Genomic DNA, 22,304 nt, shown 5'->3' with positions numbered 1-22,304 from the left:
ATGCTTTTGAGCACCGTTGCTATGGACACTACCGTCGCCGAGCAACGGGACTTTGAAATTTTTGAAAAATCCCCAAAAAAAAAAAAAATAGAAAATCAAAAATCGGCTTTCGCGCTTTTATGCGCACTATAATCAACTTCTTTTTCAAATATTTTCAGCCCAATCCGTCAAAAACTGTTTGACTGGTATGCAATTATATAGCGACCACCCATGTCGCCTACCGGCTTGTCTGTCAATCTTGCTTGTCTAATTTCCTGGATGTCTGAGGTATCTATAGCCATGTTTAATGTTGGGGGTCAGATGTCGAAGAAGCTTTGAGAGCCTTGGGTTAAGATCTTCTCTGTGGGACATGCATCCTTGTAAATATGTACTATAATTTCAACAAAAACCTGCAATTTCAAACTTGCTTGAGTGACTTTTTCCATTGGTTGGAATAGTATGTAATTAATAGACAGGAATTATTCACCCCACCGGTTCGCTACGGCAGACGGTAGCCAACGTTTCTGCTGATGGTAAACCGTTCGGCCGTCGGAGAACAATAAAGAGTGGAAATGTTGAGAGCACAGACCTTACCTGGGGTAACATTCACGGGGGAGGTAACGTGGTATTTGTATGCGGGGACCCTACCAGTATTAGTTGTTTCAGACGGCGTCTGCGGTTGCTTAGCGACGCGTCGTGCCGCATAGTTATCTGCGGCCCGTCGGATTCAAGGTCAAAGGTCGCGAAGTGAGTCCGATAGAGGTCATTCGTGACCCGGCCCACAAACCCATAACAGTGTTTTCCATATTCTCGTCACAAAAGTTTGTTGAAAATTTTTATGATAAAAGTTCACATTGCAAATAAAGAATCACGGAAGCGATTACAAAACCGTCCGTGTCACGCTGCGCGGCAGACCGGCTGGTAAGAACCATTTGTACTTAATGTGACTTTGCCCTTTGACATTGTGACCCAATTATTAATGAGTCTTTTCCATATTCTTATAATAAGGGTTTGTTGAAAATTTTATTAGAAAAAGTTATGGCCTGGATACACACACACACACACACACACACACACACACACACACACACACACACACACACACACACACACACACACACACACACACACACCGATTACAAAACCCCATCTCCCGCTGCATGGTGGACAGGCCATATACATGCTATTTGATGAAATAGACGCACTTGTGCACAAGACGCATGAACTGCACACACTTATGTTGCACCACAAATGTTCGTGCGTATTCTTTGTGAATGTGTCGCGAACGTTTTCTCGTGTTCTCTTCTTCTTTGTGATTCTTTTGTCCAAGCTGCACATTTCTCATCGGAATTATTTTGATGTCATTATCCATCGGCTACTCCACGTTTATACAACTGTTTGAGATAGTTGTTCGACACAACCGTTCCAGATATATCACACAATTTCTTATTTTTGAGCTGAAATGTAAAGAGATTCCGTTTTTCCCTTCGACTTGCAACACTATTGGCAGACATTGTAAATGCAGTCCTTGGATCATGAAGATCGTTCTGGCGTTGCTTTGATCTTACGTGCAATGCAAAATTATCCACCAGAGGGTGATATACTTATATTTTTCCCAGCTCAAGGCTGTTGAGTGAACATGAATATTGCCAATTAATAAAAACATTTTTATATCCTCGTGGAGGATCTCTAAGTCTTACTCACGTTGTTGTTCTTAATCTTCTTCTTGTGGACTTTTTTGTTTCACAGCCTACAGTTTTCATCGAAACTCCCTGAAACTTGGCATATATATGTAAAAATACCCTGCGCAGACAGTAACCATCTCCGATTTTGAAAATTCCTCCTAGAAAAAAAGTTATGACGTCAAAATATCTCCGCTAATGGAAATCGCCTAAAAAAAATTATCTCCGAAACTGGGCAAACTTTTTGAATTCTGTTTGTGGGAATCGAACAGGGCATTAGCAGAGATGAATTAACGCACATATGATACATCACTATGACGTCATATCAATTTTTATGACGTCATTCCTATTTTTTGACATTTTTTTGTTTCACAACCCAGAGTTTTCATCGGATCTTCGTGAAACTTGCCATGAATATGCAGAAAGCCCACGCGCAGGCAGTAACCATCTCCGATTTTGGAAATTCTTCCTAGAAAAAAAGTTGACCATAATATCGCCGCTAATGACAATCGCCTATACCATTATCTCTGAAACTAGGCAAGCTGTTTGAATTTTGTTTGCGGGAATCAAGCCGGGCATTAGCACAGATAATTTATCGCAAACCTGATACATCACAATGACGTCATTTTCGTTTTTATGACGTCACCATTAAGAGGACGAGGATCTTAGCTCATTTGAGCTTGTTAAAATACAAAAGGATGTTGGGATGTGACTCCAGAAAGTATGGAAATAAGGTCGGGATGGTCACAAGAAATGATCATGTGAAATCATCCCCACATCCTTCTTTGAATGATGCGTGTCCCTAGAAACAGCATTGTTATATTGAAACACACACACACACACACACACACACACACACACACACACACACACACACACACACACACACACACACACACACACACACACACGCGCGCGCGCACACACACACACACACACACACACACACACACACACACACACACACACACGCACACACACACTTAGTGCCTTCTCAGGACAACCCTTGTTCAAAGTAAGATTTATGGGTGGTTTCCCATGATCATTTAGTGTGATCATCCCAAACTTGTTTCTGTATTTTTTGGAGTAACACCCCTACATCCTTTTGCATTCAAAAAAGTTTTTATTTCTTGTTTATTTATTTCTCTTTTTTATTTTTTTTTGTTTAGAAAAAAGGAAATGCACGGAGTTTCTACGACGGATTTACAAATGAAGTTGTACATATTTTGTAGATGATCTCACATTCTAAGTCGGACATACTTTAAAGAAATATGTGTGTATTGTTGCTGTCACCACTTGCCTGATCATATTCCACCATTAACCACACCCATATCGGTCTGATTTGGCAAATGTGTCGAACGGCCCTGCCCCACAGGCTGATTGACAGTCGTTGTCCCACCCACTCACCCTTCCTATTGCCCTTATTCAGATGACGTCACCGTGGCACCGGTCACTGTGACTGTGGCAGCTCCGCCATATTGAGTGGCAAGAAAGTATTACCGCGTCCATAACAACCGATAGTCTCCACCTCAACTACACCGTTATTTCCAAGCAAGTGATTTTTTTTTTTCTGCAAATGGGTAAGAGTTGTTGTGCCCCGGGATGTACTCATCGATATACTAAAGGCTCTGGATGCAGTTTTACCGCTTTCCCGCCGAAGTAGACCAACGAAATCTTTGGATATCGGTTCTGAGAAGAGAAAAATGGCGACCTGGCGAACATGACCGGTTGTGTCGCCTTCATTTTGTCTCTGGTATGTAACTAATTTCTGATACGTTATTTCAGTAGTTGGTATTAAATAGCTGGTGGTTACAAAATATTGTCTGATTTGTATCATTAAAATGCATTATATCCCTTGTTTTATTGACAGAATGAGATAGGTTAGAACGCCTTTCTAACAGCTGTCTAACGCGCACAGTTCTGAGTTGTTTCACTTCAGAAAGTCACATAGATATGTATAATACATAAAAAACTAGCACTTGGAAATATCCACAGCAGCGTGGCATGACACCGTATGTTTGCCATGGAAAAATATCATGTATTTGTAAGCAAACTGACGAACGAAGGTTTTCTACAAACTTAGCATTTAGACAAGAGCTTCACTTGAAATTAACTTGTGGCAGCAGTCAGGTTAAAAAAAAGTGACGCTGGTTGCTGAACAAAACGAGCAACACACGAATACAATAATAGTGAAATGAAAGAAAACAGGCTTATATTACCTTTGCCCTCACGATAATACAGTTATTGTCAGCTTTCGTCGAGATTATGTCACTAACAAACACTGCGACATAATATGAGTAAGCATCCATACTCTTGAAGGCTTTCAGGCTGGCTTGAGTGTAAGGACTCGGAGTTTCAACAAGGTAAACATAGATGTCAGGGAAAACGATTTGAGGCCAAAATTTATTTTCTGTTGTCCATTTATCCTTTGAAATAATATAAGGATCTTCACGAAGACCACACAGCTTCAGTTTTTTGCACTACCTCTTCTTAGAAATATCATCTAATCCATGGAAATAGCCCAGAAGTTCGTGTGACACGTGCGTGGTAGCCATGATTTTTTGCCACTCAATATGGCCTTACCTTCCGCTGTGACGTCACTCGCTTAGTGCATAGGGTCAATTCCTTCTCAAAGGAATGCAGTTTTCCATACTTTTCATGGAATCCTTTCAAGCAATTAAAATTTATATAGCAAAGAATGCTGCACCAAGTAAAATTCTGTCGGATGGGACCAGTCATTGCAATTGAGAGAAGCATCTCAGAAATAGGATTTCTGAAGATTATTATTATAATTATTATTGGTTCCCGAGTGACCGGGCGTAGTGGTGTGCGCCTGTAATCCGGCTACTTGGAGGATCGCTTGAGGACTGGTGCTCTGCACTGGGCCGTGCTATGAGAGGGTGTAGGGCAGCCCGGAATCATTGCGAAACCCAATCCTTATCCCTGTGTCGTGAGAGGCGACCAGGGTTGCGTCAGGAAGGGTATCCGGCGTAAAACCTGTGCCAAATCAGTATTCGGATCATCACGGATGATCCGCTGTGGCGACCCCTAAAGGGAGCAGCCGAAAGACGAACAACAACAACATTATTGGTTCACGAGTGCCAGCCAGTGACCACTATATTCGTTCTGTCTGTGTGTCTGTCCAGAGCATAACTCCGTGGACTTTGATCCGATCTTGATGAAACTTGGTTATGTGTTCGATATCAATGTCGAGTTGTGTTTTCTTGGATGAGGGCGTGGCTACGCCCATTGTGGGCGGAGCCACGCCCCAAAAATAGCCATTTTAGGGGGTAGTCAGATTAAAAATCTATCTTCTCCTCCGGAATTTACTGAATGGAATGGGTTCTTCAGTATTTGAATAGCAAAATGAGTTATCTAAAACTTGTCGTTGTCCGATTTTTCATTTCCGTCCCAAGGTCAAGGTCACAAGGTCAAAAACTTAGAAAATTGCGAATTTTGACGTAAAAATCATATGACCGCCCAAACTTTGAGAGCTCGGATGACAATATTTTTTTTGCATAATCTTAAGGTCATTCCCCACCTAAAGTCTTGAAACCATTTTGCTCTATCTCGAACACCTTGCCCGTGGCGCCCCCTTCAAGTTTGTTTTTACGCTGATTTCATCAAAGTATGGATAATAATCTGAGGAGTGTGAAATTCCATATAGCCTATATGATGTTGTATTGTTCCTGGAATGTTCCAGAGGAAGTTTTGCACCAAAGGTCATAATCCTTGACCTTTGACCTCTAAAGGCCACAAAGGTCAAATTTTCAAAGTTGTGGGAATCGAACCGGGTTTTCGACCTTCTTCGATGAACTAACTCCAATAAGCTATAGCACGAATCCTGTTTCCTTATTTTAATGTCCACAACATTGTTTTGTGACCTTTAAAGGTTATGCAAAGGTCAAATTTTGAAAGTTGTTGAACGAAACCGGGTTTTCGACATTTTGCAGCTAATAACCTGTCACTCGTACCACATCATGTTGATCATTTTTATAACTTGGTCAAAAATTATCACATTGTCTCATCCTTGACTTCTGAAACAATCTACATTGTCAAATACCGCTCGTCTTCAGACTTATTATTATTATTATTATTATTATGAACGAGAAGATTTGCCGGTTTTGACTGATGTCGTTTTTTTGCTTAAAAAATTTTTTTTTAAGCTTTTGCAATTGTCTCGAGTACTGAAAAGTAATCCCTGCCTCGACAATCAAGTGAGCAGACCAGGTAGGCTCTCATGTGTAGCCTAAGTGACTTTTTAGAGAAGATACTCTAAGTTTAATTGTGTATGTAGCGAGTGGGGCCGACATTTTTTTCCATGCCATCCCAACTTCGAGTGCTCGCGCACTCATTGAAAACTCTTCTCCATCTGTTCTTTGTGACGTGCCTGAAGCTTGCATGTAATGTCACATTCTCCACCGGAGGGCGATATACCTATTGCATATACTCAGCCAAAATCTGTTTGATCAGAGAGGACTTCTTGAAACACGTCTTCTCCATGTCTTGTTTGATAGCTCTTGTATAACACGAGGGGAATCGCCCTCGATGACCTGTCTCACCACACGAAGGTGTGAATATGTTGGTGGTAAGGACCTCTCGAGGATGGTACATTAATTTTTAATTGGCTTTTAAAGAAACTTAAAATTTCCTTTTGTTTTTTTTTTGTACATTGTGAGCTACTTCAAAGAAACCATGCAGCATTGTGCTATCCTAATTTGTACTAAGTCAATGGACATTTCGTACTTTGCTGCTAAGTACCCTGTCACGTAGGCATTAGCATTTAATAGCGAGAGGGTTTTTAATGGATTGTTTACAATTGAGTACTCTGGGGTGGCCACCTCGAGGATGCTTGTACAGTATTTATAGTGGGAGCTTGGGGGGGAGGGGGAGGGGTTGAGTGAAGGTGTTGCAAATGCTTTACGCATTTTTCTTTAGGAATTTTATTGTATACCTATTACTGATACCACGAGGCATGTCAGCTACAAGGAACACTTACCGAGACTGGAGGAAAACTCGGTAGAGCGCATACCTCCACCCCGTAATGCCTGACCCGCGAGAACATATCGGGCCCAATACATTTTTGAAATATCATGCTATACAGTTCTATATCGTTTTTGGTCCTACAAAATGGTGAAGAATCACTTTATACATAAAATAATTCTCGTATCAAGATCTGGATTCGGATTTCACCAAAATCGAAGCAATTTGTCCTTGCCAAACACCCAACATGTCCACCAAGTTTCATCCGGATCCGTCCACAACTTTTTGAGATATTTTGCACACAAACAAACAAACAGATAAACAAACAGACAGAAAGGGGTGAAAACATAACCTCCTTCACCTTCTGTGGTGGAGGTAATAAAGGTGATTTGGTACAATTATCTTTCTCAAGTCGTGTTGTCTTGATATGGTATATGCTGTGGTATCTTGATATGGTATATTTGGTATATGCTGTGTCATTTCATTTATCAAAAGTATATTTTATTATTTTATACCAATGCAAATTGTACTTGCTGGTGAAAAGGGGAAATTGGTCGGACTGCTTCAGACATGTGCTGGTGCCATTGTGGTTTATCGATCCCCCCCCCCCTGTATAAGTTGTGTGTCGGGTGAGTTTTGACAGATTGAGGCGAGCATGAACTTTCTCAGCCCTGAACTCACCTAGATCTGTGATGCTGGTTGCATCACATTACCTGATTCTCTCAGTCATCCTCCCAGGTCCCAAAGTCTGTGTGAACTCAGTTGCATTCCCTGTGTCAGGAAAGCGTTCATTGATGGATTCAGCAAATATTCTGAGGGGTGTGTCTTGTAGTTTTCAAAATCAAATGTTACTTTTATAGATAATGGATAATATAAAAGTAGCTTGGTCTCAGCGTGCCTGCGTGCGACCGTCAACAATTGTCCTATAGCGGATACGACAATACACAATCGGCAGTGCGTCATGCACGTACATGCATACGTCCACACAGTGTATCACGTGCTGCACATACACACATGCAGCAGTGCGTTAGGCGGTTAATTTACAGTGCTTAGAGAAAGTCTACATCCCCTTTAAAAATTTTCACCTTTAATTGCCTTATAACCAGGAATTGAATTGCATTAAATCAAACTTTTTTCCACCTTGATTTATACATCGTAACCCACAACTTCCAAGTGAAAAACAAATTCTACAAATTCCAGAAAATTAATTAAAAATAGAAAACTAGAATATCCTGCTTGGATAAGTGTCCACCCCCCTGAGTAAATATGTGGTGGAAGTGCCTTTGGCAGCAATTACAGCTGTGTGTCTCTTGGGATCAGTCTCTACCAACTTTGCACACCTTGAGTGGGAAATATTTTCCCTTTCTTCTGCACAAAACTTCAATCTCAGTCAAGTCACATGAGGGCATTGATGGACAGCAATCTTCAAGTCATGCCACAGAATTTCCATTGGATTTAAGTCGTGGCTCTGACCGGGCCACTCACGAACATTTATCTTTTTGTTCCTTCACCACCCCAGTGTGGGTTTGGCTGTGTGCTTCGGGTCGTTGCCATGCTGAAAGGTGAACTTCCGTTCCAATTTCAACTTTCTTGCAGAGGGAGACAGGTTTTCCTCAAGGATTTTTCTATATTTTGCTCTATTCATTTTTGCTTCTGTCCTGTCAGGTTCCCCAGTCCTTCCTGATGATAAACATCCCCATAACATGATGCTGCCACCACCATGCTTCACAGGAGGGATGGTGTTCTTTGGGTGATGTGCTGTGTTGGGTTTCCACCAAACATAACATTTTGCATCTAGGCTTCAGCAGCACTGATGCTCTGTACCAATCGAAGGATTTAGGCCAAAAAGTTCCATCCTGGTTTCATCAGACCACAAAACGCTTTGCCACATTGCTTCAGAATCTCTGGAGTAGTTTTTTTGCATACCTCAAATGGGACCCAAGGTAGGCTTTTTTGAGTAATGGCTTCCTTCTTTCCACCCTGCCATACAGGCCAGACTTGTGGAGTGCTTGAGATATTGTTGTCACATGCACACAGTCTTTACCATAAAGGCATGTAGCTTTCAAAGTTGCCATTGGCCTCTTGGTGGCCTCTCTGATCAGTTTCCTCCTTGCTTGGCCATCCAGTTTGGAGGGGCAGCTTGATCTAGGCAGGGTCTTGGTGGTACCATACGCTTTCCACTTCTTTATGATTGTGCTCCACATACGCTTTGACTGTGCTCCAAGGGTTAACACAGGTCAGGTCAGGTATGGGAGCATGCGCCAAAGCAGCGCGTCGCTGCGTCCACTTTCCGCTGGTACTCCAGGGGCTTCCGTCTGGCCATTCCCCAGGCAGATGCCTGGCCCATCCGAGGGACAACAAGGCCCCTCTTCCAGTCAGTTGGGATGATGCCTGTGTTCCAGGCAGAGTACAGAACTGCATGCAACGACACGAGTGCAGCATTTCCACCAGCCTTGAGAAGTGCAGCATGGATGCCACAGATCCCTGGAGCTTTACCGCATTTCAAGCGGTCCACCGCAGCCTGTGTTTCCACAAGTGAAGGTGGACCACAGTTGATTGGAGGGTCAGCAACAGGGATTGTAACACCCCTGACGTCCAATTCTACAGCTGGTGGATCAGCCTGGTACAACCGCTCAACGTAACTGGCCCAGCGGGCCTTCAGTTCGAACTCCTCTGCTTAGAGCCTATCACCCTCTGCTCCTACTGCAGTACACCGAGGGATGGGCTTGGATGAACGCAATGCGCGAATTCCCCTGTAAGCAGGACGAGAATTAACCTGTTAACACAGGTGGAGGCCAATTAGCTTGGTTTGTGATTTTGAAGGTGATCGGTTACACCTGAGCTAATTTACAATTGCTATTATAAGGGGGGCGTACACTTATCCAACCAAGATATTCTCACTTTGTATTTTAAATTAATTTTCTGAAATTTGTAGAATTTGTTTTTCACTTGGAATATGTGGGTTACGATGTGTAAATAAAGGCGGGAAAAGCCTGATTTAATGTAATTTAACCCCAGGCTATAAGGCAACAAAAGGTGAAAATTTTGAAAGAGGGGTGTAGACTTTCCATAAGCACTGCACATGAAAACAAAATCTCTTCTTCCTTCATCTTCCTCACTTATAATAATGGTGAGTCTCATTTCATCCCGTTTCTCATATCGATTAGATTCAGAAAATGCTTGCTTTATTCATAATTGGTGTGTTGTATATTATTCAGAATTCAGCATCTAAAAAGCCTGTGCTGAATATCCCATGAACGCTATCCCCCTCCTCGCTCCCTGAGTGTATAGCTAGGCCGGTATTATATTCACTGCCTAATTTTATTTTCCATTCACAACAACCTTTTTCTTTTTCATTTTGAGCAATTAGCAAAGATTGGTGTTCCTGTCAGCGAAGCGACGGGTCTTACATTCTCGTTAATATGAAAGCAAATTGGACTTACTGGTGCAAATTAGTCAATCTGGGGGTAAAACGTTAAATGTTCCATTTCGGCACTTCGTGAAAGTTTTTTGTGTGGAGGGGTGACTTGGCAGGTCACCTGGTAAGCAGATGGGACGCCAACTGTGGAGCCCAACTTGGGCCCGGGGACCTCTTTGTCGACAGACCCCGGGAGCAGGTGTGGTTCCATCTGCAGAGCCCGACTAGGGCATGGAGACCTTTGCACTGACCTTTGGAGCAAGTGGGATCCCATCTGCTGGGCCCCAGGACCTTATCGGGGGATCCTGTCCACAGAGCCATTGGGTCCTGGGACCCCTTAGTGCACCATAGGAGAAGGTGGGATCCCATTTGCGCAGCCCTACCAGGGCCCAGACAGTTATTCTGAGCCCTGTGAGCTAGTCGGATCCCATCCACGCAACCCGACTATGGCCTTGGGACATCATTGCGCACCCTGCGAGCAGGGAGCTCCCATCCACGGAGCCTGATCAGGGTCCTGGAACCCATTTGCAGACCCCGGATGGAGGTTGGATTTAGTCTATGAAGCCAGATAAGTGCATAGTTGCCTTTTCGCAGACCCTGGGAAAAGGTGGGATCCAGTCCATGGAGTCTAATTGGGACCTTGATACCTCTTCTGGGACGTGATTTCACCTGTTAGAATCTGCAAAGAAGTTATGGGGCCCCATAGGCTTCTTGCTGCCATTGTGTGGAATCGATGGAAGAGGTACCATCTATTTGCTGGGCGACTTTTCACATTGCTTTCGCTCCTTGAAAACGGTCCATGAAGTAGTCCATTTTGCTCCAGAGGGACCCGTGAATGTGGAGGCGGTACCCAGAACCCAAGGCCTTCTCGAGGACATCAGAGGCAGGTGGGATCCTGTCCTCAGAACACAACCGGCAATGTGAACCACCCCCATATTCTTCCTGCTTTGAACATTTTTTTTGCCCAACAGTCCATGAAGAAATAATGTGACGGGGTAAAATGGACGACTTAGTCTGTGGATTTTATTGGATGAGGGGAACGTGGATGTCTGTCCGGCAAACAGGTTGGTCACCATCCATGAATCCCACCTGGCCCCTGTGTGAAGCTCCATGTGTCCCCAGTACGTCATCGCAGACCCTGGGCTGATTCCGCAAAAGGGGTATCATCTATTTGCCGGGCAACTTTTCGCGTCACCTGACATCAACAAAAAATTTTCCCCCACTTTCCCCCAGTGGGACCAGGGCGAGCTGAGAACCAGGGACTGGAATGTTCTCGTGGACCTGCGAGCAAGGTGGATACCATTCACGGAGCCAGGCACTGGGTCCCGGGAACCTTTATCAGACCTTGGGAGAAGGTAGGATCCCATCCTCAGAGGAAATTTTACTTTCCAAGGAAAAGGTCATCAATTTGTTATGATCGCAGTTCCTCAGCTGAAATGAGCTGGCCAATCGCAGCCTCCAGACACAGATGATGGATGGTGCCACCCACAAAACTGGGCTCATTACCCTTGCTCATCCGCACATCCAGTCATTGGCCTACCTTGTAAAAAGGCTCCGCATTTTCTCTCCAAGCCCCATAGGAGGAATAAATGGATATTCCCAGCTCATGTACCTGTAATCTTTCACCAGTCTCACTCACCTGGCCTTACCTGGTTCCCCAAAACATGGAAGAACATAAAAAACACAATAACTTACAACTTTCCACTGATTACAAACAGTGTTGTCACTCTAACAGTGTAGCAACAGATGAGTTAAGCCGAACAACAATGTATACGCATTCAGACAGTTCTAAGATGATGCAATTTCCCCTTTTGGTTAAAGCACTGTCCAAGGAGATCCCACCCTTCCCACTTCAAGCAGATGATGTACCACCATCTTATATGAACCCCCCAAGCTTGGTGTTAGCTTAGTGGTTTGGTTGGCTGGCTTGGGATCTTAGGGTCCTGATTTCGAGCCCTGTTGGATGCTAAATGAACACTCAGCCTGTCATCCTTATAAGGTTGGCAAAATGAGTACCAGTGTACTGGTATAGGAGCACAGCATCAGTGGCACAGCTGTGCCCCAACAAAATGATAGCTACCCGCCGGGTAGTACCCGGCAGCCAAGCTGCCAGACGCAAGAAGAAGTGATGAACCCCCTGGGCTATCCCTCTCCATCATATTTTATACCTACATAAACGCTACCCAATTCAACCCTCTTACTTGCAGGTTACTGTGTCTTTGCTCTCCTCCTCCATTTCCTCTTCCTTCATTCCTTGTGTCCAAATGTGGCCCCACATGTCACTACGTCATTCAACATCACCTCACTCTTCCACAGTAATAAAAATAGCTCCGCAAAGCGGGCGTAACCCCTCAGCCCATGCATTGTAAAAGGAAGAAGTGATATCACGATGATGCGGTCAGTTAGAGCACGTTGGACGTCATATCGAAAATCAATCAAACTTCAAGATGGCTACCATGGAGGCCACACTGAAAATCGCAGCGCGCCCATTTTCGAAAGGAACCTTCCTCTACTCAACCCCAACACACCCTGCAAAAATGGATTTAATCGGACAAGGCGTTCTCCTCGAAATCGACGGAAACCAATTTCAAGATGGCTGCCATGGAGGCCACATTGAAAATCGCAGCGCGCCCATTTTCGAAAGGAACCTTCCTCTACTCAACCCCAACACACACTGCAAAAATGGATTTAATCGGACAAGGCGTTCTCAAAATTGACGGAAACCAAAAGTTGACGCCCGGACGCCCGCCGAACAACGCCTATGACGACAATACCCCTTAGCCAATTCGGGCTGAGGGGTAAAAACCACAGAGGAAAGCAAACGCGAAGGGGAGGAATAAAGAAACAAAAGAAGGATGTTACAAAGACATATCGAAGCAAGCGTCACAAACCACCATGAAAGGAACATCACTCGGTATTTCGTTCTCTTAATTCTGTCGATGAATTGGTTGATATTTCTGAATCAAATAAGATTGGTTTGAATTTCATTTGTTTCTAATCATTAAGCGAATGAGTAATGATAGACAAGGGATGTAAACCATATTTATCTTTGTTGCTTAAATTTCCTCTTTTAACTTTTCCTTCTTCTTCTTATTCTTCTTCTCCCTTCTCCTTCTTTTTTTTCTTCTTCTTCTTCTTTTTCTTCCTCTTCTTCTCCTTCCTTTTCTTTTGTCATCACTTGTTTGACAACTTTATCCTTTTACACTCTAGTATCTGTGCCAGTAAAGATTATTGTAATTCTGGCACCCTTGTATTCAAGGTGTCCTTCAGCTTTCAGGGATTCTTTCCACATCAGCCATTCTTGTTTGTCCTGCTGCTAAAGCCATTAAGTTGAAATACATACTTCTATATTTGTATAGAAGTCCCTGTGGTAATAGCACACCGTTGCTTTCAGGTGGTCGTCCGTGGAAATGCCTTGTGGAGATCGCTCACCTTGAAAAACATAAAATATTAACCGTAGTCCCATATACTTCAAGCCAAGACGTCAGCATCACCTCTATTGTTGTCTATGACTGACTAAATGCTTATAAGTTCGTTCCACGAGTTTCTTTAAAGCCGCAACACCCCACGACTGTCACACCTTACTGGTTAGCTGTGTGTTTCAAGACATTGGTGACGTCACAATGCACATGCATATCGTCATATACGGCGTTTCTTATGAACTGAACATGAGCTTTATGTCGAATAACTTAAAAAAAACAAACAATCGTTCACACAGAAGAAGACCAGGTGTGAGAACGAGCATGTCAGTTACCGCGGCACTTTAAGTGGTCCCGTTAGAGACCATGCATGGGGTTGTATCCATGTGCAGCACTCATTTTACACATAACATCTGTACCACCAAATGATTATAAAAGCTCATCAGCCAAGGTCCCAACCGTGCCATGTGCAGGTTAATGGCCCTGCCTGAGAGCTGTGCATATATTTTAACTATTTGCGTTTACTCGTCTGGAACTGTACTCCCCCCCCTTCCTTCTCCATCTCCTTGCGATGTGATTTAAATGTGATTAAATCGTAGGCCCTGCAAGGCAAGCTGGCTCTGGGCCAGAGGCAGAAATTTTCCTTGGGCGGGTTTTATCATAGTGCGGCATCTCGCCGATGGGAGGGACTTTTCGTTCATCGTTGGACATTCACAGCACTGAGACGTACATGGAATTGATGCAAGAGTTTGGGGGGAGGGTGGGGTGGGACTGTTATAGGAGGAACAGTGGGGAGGAATGGGAGGGGAGAGAAATTGAGGATGACCAGCTCATGAAAAAAGTAAAATAAGGGACATTCAGGCAAGGGTCAAGGGGGCCTCCACAGTTCCCTCTACAGGGTGAAGGGGCACTGCCCCTCTTGGGGTAAGGGGGAGAAGCCCCCTGAATCTATGAGGCTTGAAGTGTTTAAATATCCTCGAGATGGCTAATAGAACGTGTTCAGGTTGCACTGTGTATGCACAGGCTAGGGGCGTCATGGTATTGGCATCACGACCGTGATAAGTGCCAAAATACTGAGAATATGGGACAAATTTGGCATCCTGAAAAGGAGTTAAATTTGACTATATGTATACATGTACATATACATACATACATACATACACCATGTTCACAAATTACAGTTTCAGAGACAATGAATGCTATACACTGATGTGGTTTGCTGCATGTGAAAGAGCATTCATAAAAGTTTTTTTGACTTTCTTTGTTTAATTTTAAGGCGTCCCATGACACATGACGTCACACTTAATGCAAATGGCGTCCCCACAAGAAAAAGCGCAGTGCGTTGCCTGCTTTGCAGAGACCAAATCAGCTACACAGGTTTGACGAAGCGTCAGGACGACATGGAAGGCAGCCACCATCGAGAAAAACGATTCGTGAGTGGCCCAGAAATTTGCACTACACTTTGACATAACTTTAAGACCGATTAAAAAATGAAACAACCACATATACAATTTGTCAAAGTATATGTTCAACAATAACCACTTGGACAACAACCACTCATCCAACCAAGGTAGACAATCCAAGCAACGAGTACTCATTGTTGAAGCAAACTTACATTTCTACCAATAGTCAATGATTCCAATGAAAACATTTAATTGGCCTTTGTAATTGAATGATTGAGCGATTCACTGGCCATTCGGATCAGCAGCCAGGAAAGAGGAAAAGGAGGGGTTGAGCTAGAGAGAGGGAGGGGTGGGGCAGAGAGAGAGAGAAAGAGAGAGAGAGAGAGAGAGAGAGAGAGAGAGAGAGAGAGAGAGAGAGAGAGAGAGAGAGAGGGAATTGAGTGAGGGTGGGGGGAGGGGTGGAGGGGGGGGGAGGAGAGATAGGGGCTTAAGTAAGAAAAAGAATCAAATTATTGTTTTGTTAATTGTTTCCCTTTCCAGCGGATCTGTTTAATGAAGCAAAATCTTCAAAAGGTGAAACATCATAAATTATCTCATAAAACGAGCAAAACTCGAGCATTCCGACTCAGGTTCTTTATTGTTAATAACACTTCGGTACCTCGTGGGACCCCGTGAGTACCATTCGACTTGGGGCATTTGCTTTCACGGCATCACCCGAAACCGTGCTACGCTATTATTGTGCTGTTACCGTGCATCACCATAAACTGTGCCGTGCTTTCACACTTTTAAAAGTCTTATTTTTACTTAACATCTTTACAACTATCTTTAAGTTTTTAACTTAACTATATCACCATTAGATTTATTACCTCCACCGCTGAAGGTGGACAAAGGTTATGTATTCACTCCTGTTTGTTTGTTTGTTTGTCTGTGAGCAGGATATTTCAAAACATTGTTGACGGATTCAGACGACACTTGGTGGATAGGTTGAGTGTTTGACAAGGACGAATTTATTCGATTTTGGTGAAGAACCGGATCCGGATGCAATAATTAAATTTTTTTAAAGTGATTCTTCACCATTTAGAGATAGCACCAAAAACGATGTGTAGCACGATATCTCAAAAAGTTTTGGATGGATTTGGACAAAACGTGGTGGACGGCTTTTGATAAAACTTGGTGGATTAGTTGGGTAGGTGAAGGTGACAAGAACAAGCCGATGAGATTTTGGGTCAAGTCCGGATCCTGATATGGCCTATCAGTGTGATACAAAACGTAAACTGTTCAGCCTGGCGGAGGTGTGCGCTCTTCCGAGTGCCGTTCCAGTTAATTATTCTATTTTCATCTTTGATTTTGAACTTGTTGATGAAACATCATTTTACGTTATTTTCACCACATTTAAAATCAGACATTTTTATTTGAAACGTTTTATTTTCGATGTGCACAAACATGACATTGACACCCAGCAAATCCTCTCTGAACCTCACACTCTACCCTGCACTGTATCTTGATATTTATACACACTGATGCAACTAAAAAGCTTGATATCACTTATCGTCCGTTCAACAGACCATGTCTCTCTACCCATGTACTCACATTTATAAGTTAGACAGAACATGCCTCCAATATCACTCCCTTTATTTAAAGGTCAGACAGAAAATGTCTCTCTACCCATCTACTTTTCTCATATGGTGATTTTGTGAAATGTGTTTATAAAAAAACACAAAATAACCAGAACGGCACTCAGTGGAGCGCATAGTTTCACCTTGCGTGCTCATTCTGAACAAAAATACCATTGTTAACCGAACACGCCACTATTATGGCTCACTGTTAGTATGGCCCATATACTCGTATCATCCATTATGTCACATACATTGCCCTTATCTGTAGCTTTATTGATTATAATCAATATATCTTAATAATCTTAATATATCTTAATAAAATATCTTAATAATTATTAAGATATTTAACAACCACTTTTTTGCACACTCTGGCTAAATTGTGTCAATGACGATGAATATGACAAAAAATTCAAAATATATTCCCCATGGGTAGTCAATCATATGTGTGAAGTTTCACATCAATCTGTCAAGCAGTTGAAGGAATTTTTTTGAGGTTTTTATTAAATCCAATATGGCTGCCAAACCATATGACCAATGATGTTTTAGTTATCGCCCTTATATCCCCATGGGTAGTGGATTATAAACTTAACGTTTCAAATCCATTTGTTCAGCAGTTTGAGAGAAAATGTTTTTAAAGGTTTTAGCTTCAAACCAACATGGCTGCTAGACCATGTGTCTGATGACGTCTAAATGTTCAAACTATATTCCCAATCGCTAGTCATACAGTGCCTTCAGAAAGTATTCACATCCCTTGTCTTTTGTCATATTTTGTTGTGTTCCAGCCTGAATTACAAATGGTTTAAACTTAAATTTTTTTGTCACTGATCTCCACAAAATATCCCATTATGACAAAGTGAAAACATGTTTTGAGAAGTTTTTTTTACAAATTAATTAAAATATGGATACAAACAAACACGACATAATAGTGACTGAAGCTTTTCGTGCTGCACTCTTCAGGGTAAGATCGCAACAAGTGAAGGAGGAAGTGAAGGTGCGTGCTTATATACGCAAGTCTCTATAAGGTTGACACCGATTGGTTCAACCGTAATGACGTCACGGTTAATCCGAATTCCCATTGGTTGGCTCATCGTCTTCACCTCGAGCTCCCATTGGCTGGAACAGAGTTCGCCGATGATTGACGTTTGCAACGGCATCTTGGATAGAGGGGGGATTGGTTTCCCCAATTGGAGCTCGAGGTGAAGACGATGAGCCAACCAATGGCGGCTCGGATTAACCGTGATGTCATTACGGTTGAACAAATCGGTGTCTACCTTATAGAGACTTGCGTATATGAGCACGTGCCTTCACTTCCTCCTTCACTTGTTGCGATCTTACCCTGAAGAGTGCAGCATGAAAAGCTTCGGTCACTATTATGTCCTGTTTGTTTGTATCCATATTGAAGTTCTGTAGTACCAAACATCTGTTAATTTAAAATGAAAAGCTGAAATGTCTTGCGTAAATAAGTATTCAACCCCTTTGCTATGACACTCAAAATTGAGCTCAGGTACATCCAATTACCTTTGATCATCCCTGAGATGTCACTAAAACTTAATTTGAATCCACCTGTGGCAAATTAAATTGATTAGACATGATTTTGAAAGAAACACACCTTTCTATATAAGGTCTCACAGTTTACAGTGCATGTTAGAGCAGAAACTCCACCATTAAATCCAAGGAACTGTCTGTCGAACTTCGAGATAGAATTGTGAGGAGGCATAGATCTGGAGAAAGGTATAAAACTATTTCTAGAGTGTTGAAAGTTCCCAAGAGCACGATGAGCTCCATCATTAGGGAATGGAAAGAATACGGAGCGACCCAGACTCTTCATAGAGCTGGCCATCTGACCAAACTGAGCAACTTGGAAAGAAGGACGCTGGTCATGGAGGTGAGCAAGAACGCAATGACCACTGACAGAACTACAGACTTCCTTTGCTGAGATGAACCTGCCGGAAGGACAATAGTGTCTGTAGCACTTCACAAAGCTGCAGGGACAAAAGGCCAAACAGAAGCCACTCCTGAGAAAAAGGCACATGTCAACACACCTGAAGTTTGCAAATCGGCACATGAAAGACTCTGAGAGCATGAGGCAAAAGATTCTGTGGTCTGGTGACATGAAAATTGAAGTCTATCACCCGAATGCAAAGCGCTACCTCTGGTGGAAACCGAGCACAGCTCATCACCGATGTAACACCATCCCTACCGTGAAGCATGGTGGTGGCAGCATCATGCTATTGGGATGCTTTTCAGTGGCAGGGACTGGAAGACTTGAAAGGATAGAGGGAACAATGAATGGAGCCAAATACAGGCAAATCCTTGAGGAGAATCTGCTATAGAGTGCAAAATACCTTGAACTATGGTAAACATTTATGTTCCAACAGGTAAATGACCCCAAGCATACAAAAAAGAAAGAAAAAACAAAGCAACACTGGAATGGTTTCAAAACAAAAACATGAAAGTCCTCGAGTGGCCCAGCCAAAGCCCAGACTTGAATCCCACTGAGAATCTGTGGAACGACTTGAAGATTGCTGTTCACCCACGCTCCCCATCCAACTTGACAGAGCTTGAGCAAATCTGCAAGGAAGAATGGGAGAAAATCCCCAAATCCAGATGTGCAAAGTTGATGCAGGCATACCCAAGAATACTCAAAGCTGTATTTGCTGCCAAAGGTGCTTCTGAAAAGTATTGACTCAGGGTTCGAATACTTATTGGCGCAAGACATTTAAGCTTTTCATTTTTACTTCTCCTTGAGTAGAATTAATTAAGTTGTAAAATTTTCCAAAAACATGTTTTCATTTTGTCATTATTGGGTATTTTGTGTACTGTACAGAGTGTTCCAAAAGGACTTGGAAAACTTTTCTTGTTAATATATTTATTACCACAAACGATGTAACAACACCCTTTAATTACATGATACAGAATCTCATAAAGTTTTCCTTATTTTCAGGTCTGGTGGTTGAATGTAAAATATTGTGACGTCCACGGGACTTCAACAGTCCCGCTAACGTAGAATGAGCCGAAACGATGGAGGCGGTTTATCCTTTACAACCCAAAGATGGCGGTTCTAATCGCTCTACCGCAAACGGGACGAGGAAGGTGGCACGAGTCGCTTTTCACTGAGTTAATGATGTTTATTTCTCTAACCAGAAATAATAAGACTCGGCAAGAGGAGGGATCCGGGGCGATTCGACGGGATGGTGGTGTGGGTTCGGGCGTGGGGAAAACACAAACAATTCCAATGGATATACCAATCTCAAACCCTCTAAGGCGCCAGGTACACACACACACACACACACACACACACACACAAAACGTAGCTGGTCCTGGTGGTCAGGCTGGCCCGTGGTGTAGACGCAACAGTCCCTGGATTGGCGTCGGATGAGCTGGCGTTGCGCTTGTCAGGGGCAGGAGACACCGTGGTGCTGTCGACCTCCTGGTGTCGGCGCAAGTCCGCTCACAGCCACCAGGGAGCCAGTTCGGGCGCCAAGTTGCGAGCAGGAGAGGGAGGCAGGTCCGCCCGCCATTCGACCCCGTACTCCGAGCCAGCAGAACCCCAGAGCCAACCGAGGTGAGGCACGAGACACAGCAAGGCCACGAGACACGATGAATCCAGGATCGAATCAGCCCAACAAAACAGCACGCTCCCAGCACAACAGCCTCCACCAAAACGGTTTTTCTTTACCGATCTTCTTCCTCCCCCCCTTTTTCCCCGAACAGAACCTTTTTATCCTCGAGTCCTCGTCACTTCCAATCGAGCCGTTTTATTGGCCCTCCGCCGTCGCCTTCCGCCAATCGTGATCACGGGGCGGAGCCATCCGCAGCACTGTCCTGTGACGTCACGGCAAGCCTCCAGGGAATACTAACAGGGTTTACGCAGACACACTTACCCTATCCCGTTTCCCTATCTAATTACGTGACAATTATCATTTCCCCCTTGAAGAAATGGACATTTACTAGACAACTTATCACCACTGAATTGCTACTTATTACATCGAGATCCTGGTAAACTCGAACAGCATGGCATACCTAATTAAACATCCTAATTACCCTTTGAATGCATACCCCCCTCAGACGTAACAATATAATGGCAACTCCACGGGAGAAAGCTCAGTGCGTCGAATGGTTCATCCCGACGAGATCCGACACGCAAGTTCAGCGTAATTTCCGTACAAGGTATGGAAGGAATCCACCATTGTGGACTAGTATCAGAGATTGGTACAAGAGGTTTAAGGAGCCTGGAAGTTCTCAGAAACAGAAAAGGACCGGTCTACCAAGCACAAGTGCAGCTGACGTTGAACAAATGCATGTATCATTTCAACAAAGTCCTAGAAAATCAATTCGACACGCATCCAGAGATTTGGGACCACCAACCACGACTGTAAACAGGATTTTGCATAAAAGACTCAATCTTTATGCCTATAAGGTGCAGATTCTTCAGGAACTCAAACCAAATGAAGGACTCAAACGCCATAGAGGATGATGAAGATTACCTGAAAAAGGTCATGTTCACAGACAAAGCTTGCTTTCATGTATCGGGGAAGGTCAACCGGCACATTGTGAGTATTTGGGCCTCTGAAAACCCCCATGTGGTCATTGAACACATATGTGACAGTCCACAGGTCAATGTGTGGTGTGGCCTTCTCCATGACTGCTTGGTGGGTCAGTCTTTCTTCGCAGGGATATAGTGACCTCAACAATTTACATGAACATGTTGGAAGGGTCCGCCTTCCCACAGATTGAAGACCTGCAACCCGGTATCATTTTTCAACAGGACAGTGCTCCCCATCATTGGGCCTTAGTCATTTGAGCAGTCCTGAATGAAAAAAATTCAGGTTGCTGGATTGGCCGAGACAGACCAACCGCCTGGCCCCCATGATCAACAGACATAACTCCCCTTGATTTTTTTTCTGTGGGGGTTTGTCAATGATGTTTTCGACAACACCAAGGTGGCAAACCTGCAGGACCTTCGTTCTCGGATCACAGCTGCATGCACACAGGTGGACACAAGCATTCTGAGCCGAACATGGCAAGAACTTGTACCACCTTGATGTCGTCCCCGTGACAAACGGATCTCACATTGAAGTGTATTGATGGTGTGCACAAAACTTTATGAGCTTCTGTATCGTATAAATCAGTGTGTCGTCGTATCATTTGTGGTTCTAAATAGATTAACAACCAAAATTGTCTAGGTCTTTTTGGAACACCCTGTAGATCGGTGAGAAAAAATTTAAATTTATTCATTTTAAATTCAAGCTGTATCACAACAAAATGTGAAAAAGTCAAGGGGTGTGTATACTTTCTGAAGGCACTGTATCTAGGAATTTTCACATTGATCTGTTAAGTGGTTCTGGAGAAGAAGATTTGTTACGTTTTTATTTTCAATCCAAAATGGCCACCTCACCACATGACTGATGACGTCATAAGTTTAATTCTTCACTCGTATCCGGTCGTAGATCAGATATACTAGTGTGTGCCCGTACGTGTGTGGCCGTATGTGCATGGCCGTAGGTGCAAACCAAAAAAAAAAAAATGTAATAAAAAAACAAACTTTCAAACAACCTTTGGCATCAGAAATTTGACATCTCAAGACTGTTCATTTGCTCTCGTAAACGACGACTGGATTTGGGCATTGTGTTTATCTATAAATGCGCATAAGAAATCAAAAAATTATTAGAATACAGTAAGTTATCACTATCCGGAAGTGGTGCTTGCCCGTACGGAATGTTCACATGCATTCCACGAATTATCGCTTGCATCGAAGTAACAACTGCTGTGATACTTACACACACAGAGTTAATTAAAATTAA

General features: G+C 43.2%; 1 protein-coding gene across 11 annotated transcripts in view; it reads left to right on the top strand.

Annotated features, from left to right (window-relative positions):
- The window catches only part of LOC147013389 (uncharacterized), a 74,683-nt gene that overhangs the window by 35,959 nt on the left and 16,420 nt on the right, over positions 1 to 22,304 (top strand). For 6 of the 11 annotated variants that reach the window (XR_015051311.1, XR_015051313.1, XR_015051312.1 and 3 more), the window contains exon 4: positions 14,839 to 14,914. The exons of 2 other annotated variants lie outside the window; for them this stretch is intronic. Coding sequence is in view for 3 of the 9 variants with exons in the window: in XM_085855176.1 (XP_085711302.1) it covers positions 14,839 to 14,914 (76 nt within the window). In the remaining 6 variants the exon portion in view is untranslated. Of the gene's footprint in view, positions 1 to 3,090; positions 3,415 to 14,838; positions 14,915 to 22,304 lie in introns of all 11 variants that reach the window. 3 more of the 11 variants (XR_015051316.1, XR_015051317.1, XR_015051315.1) reach the window with 1 other exon arrangement.

This window comes from Eptatretus burgeri, chromosome 14, assembly GCF_056783735.1.
Source record: "Eptatretus burgeri isolate ZD-2024b chromosome 14, Ebu_testis_v1, whole genome shotgun sequence".
NCBI lineage: Eukaryota > Metazoa > Chordata > Myxini > Myxiniformes > Myxinidae > Eptatretus > Eptatretus burgeri.
The sequence above is the reverse complement of the archived record's forward strand: the minus strand, read 5'-3'. Positions and strand labels throughout refer to the sequence as shown.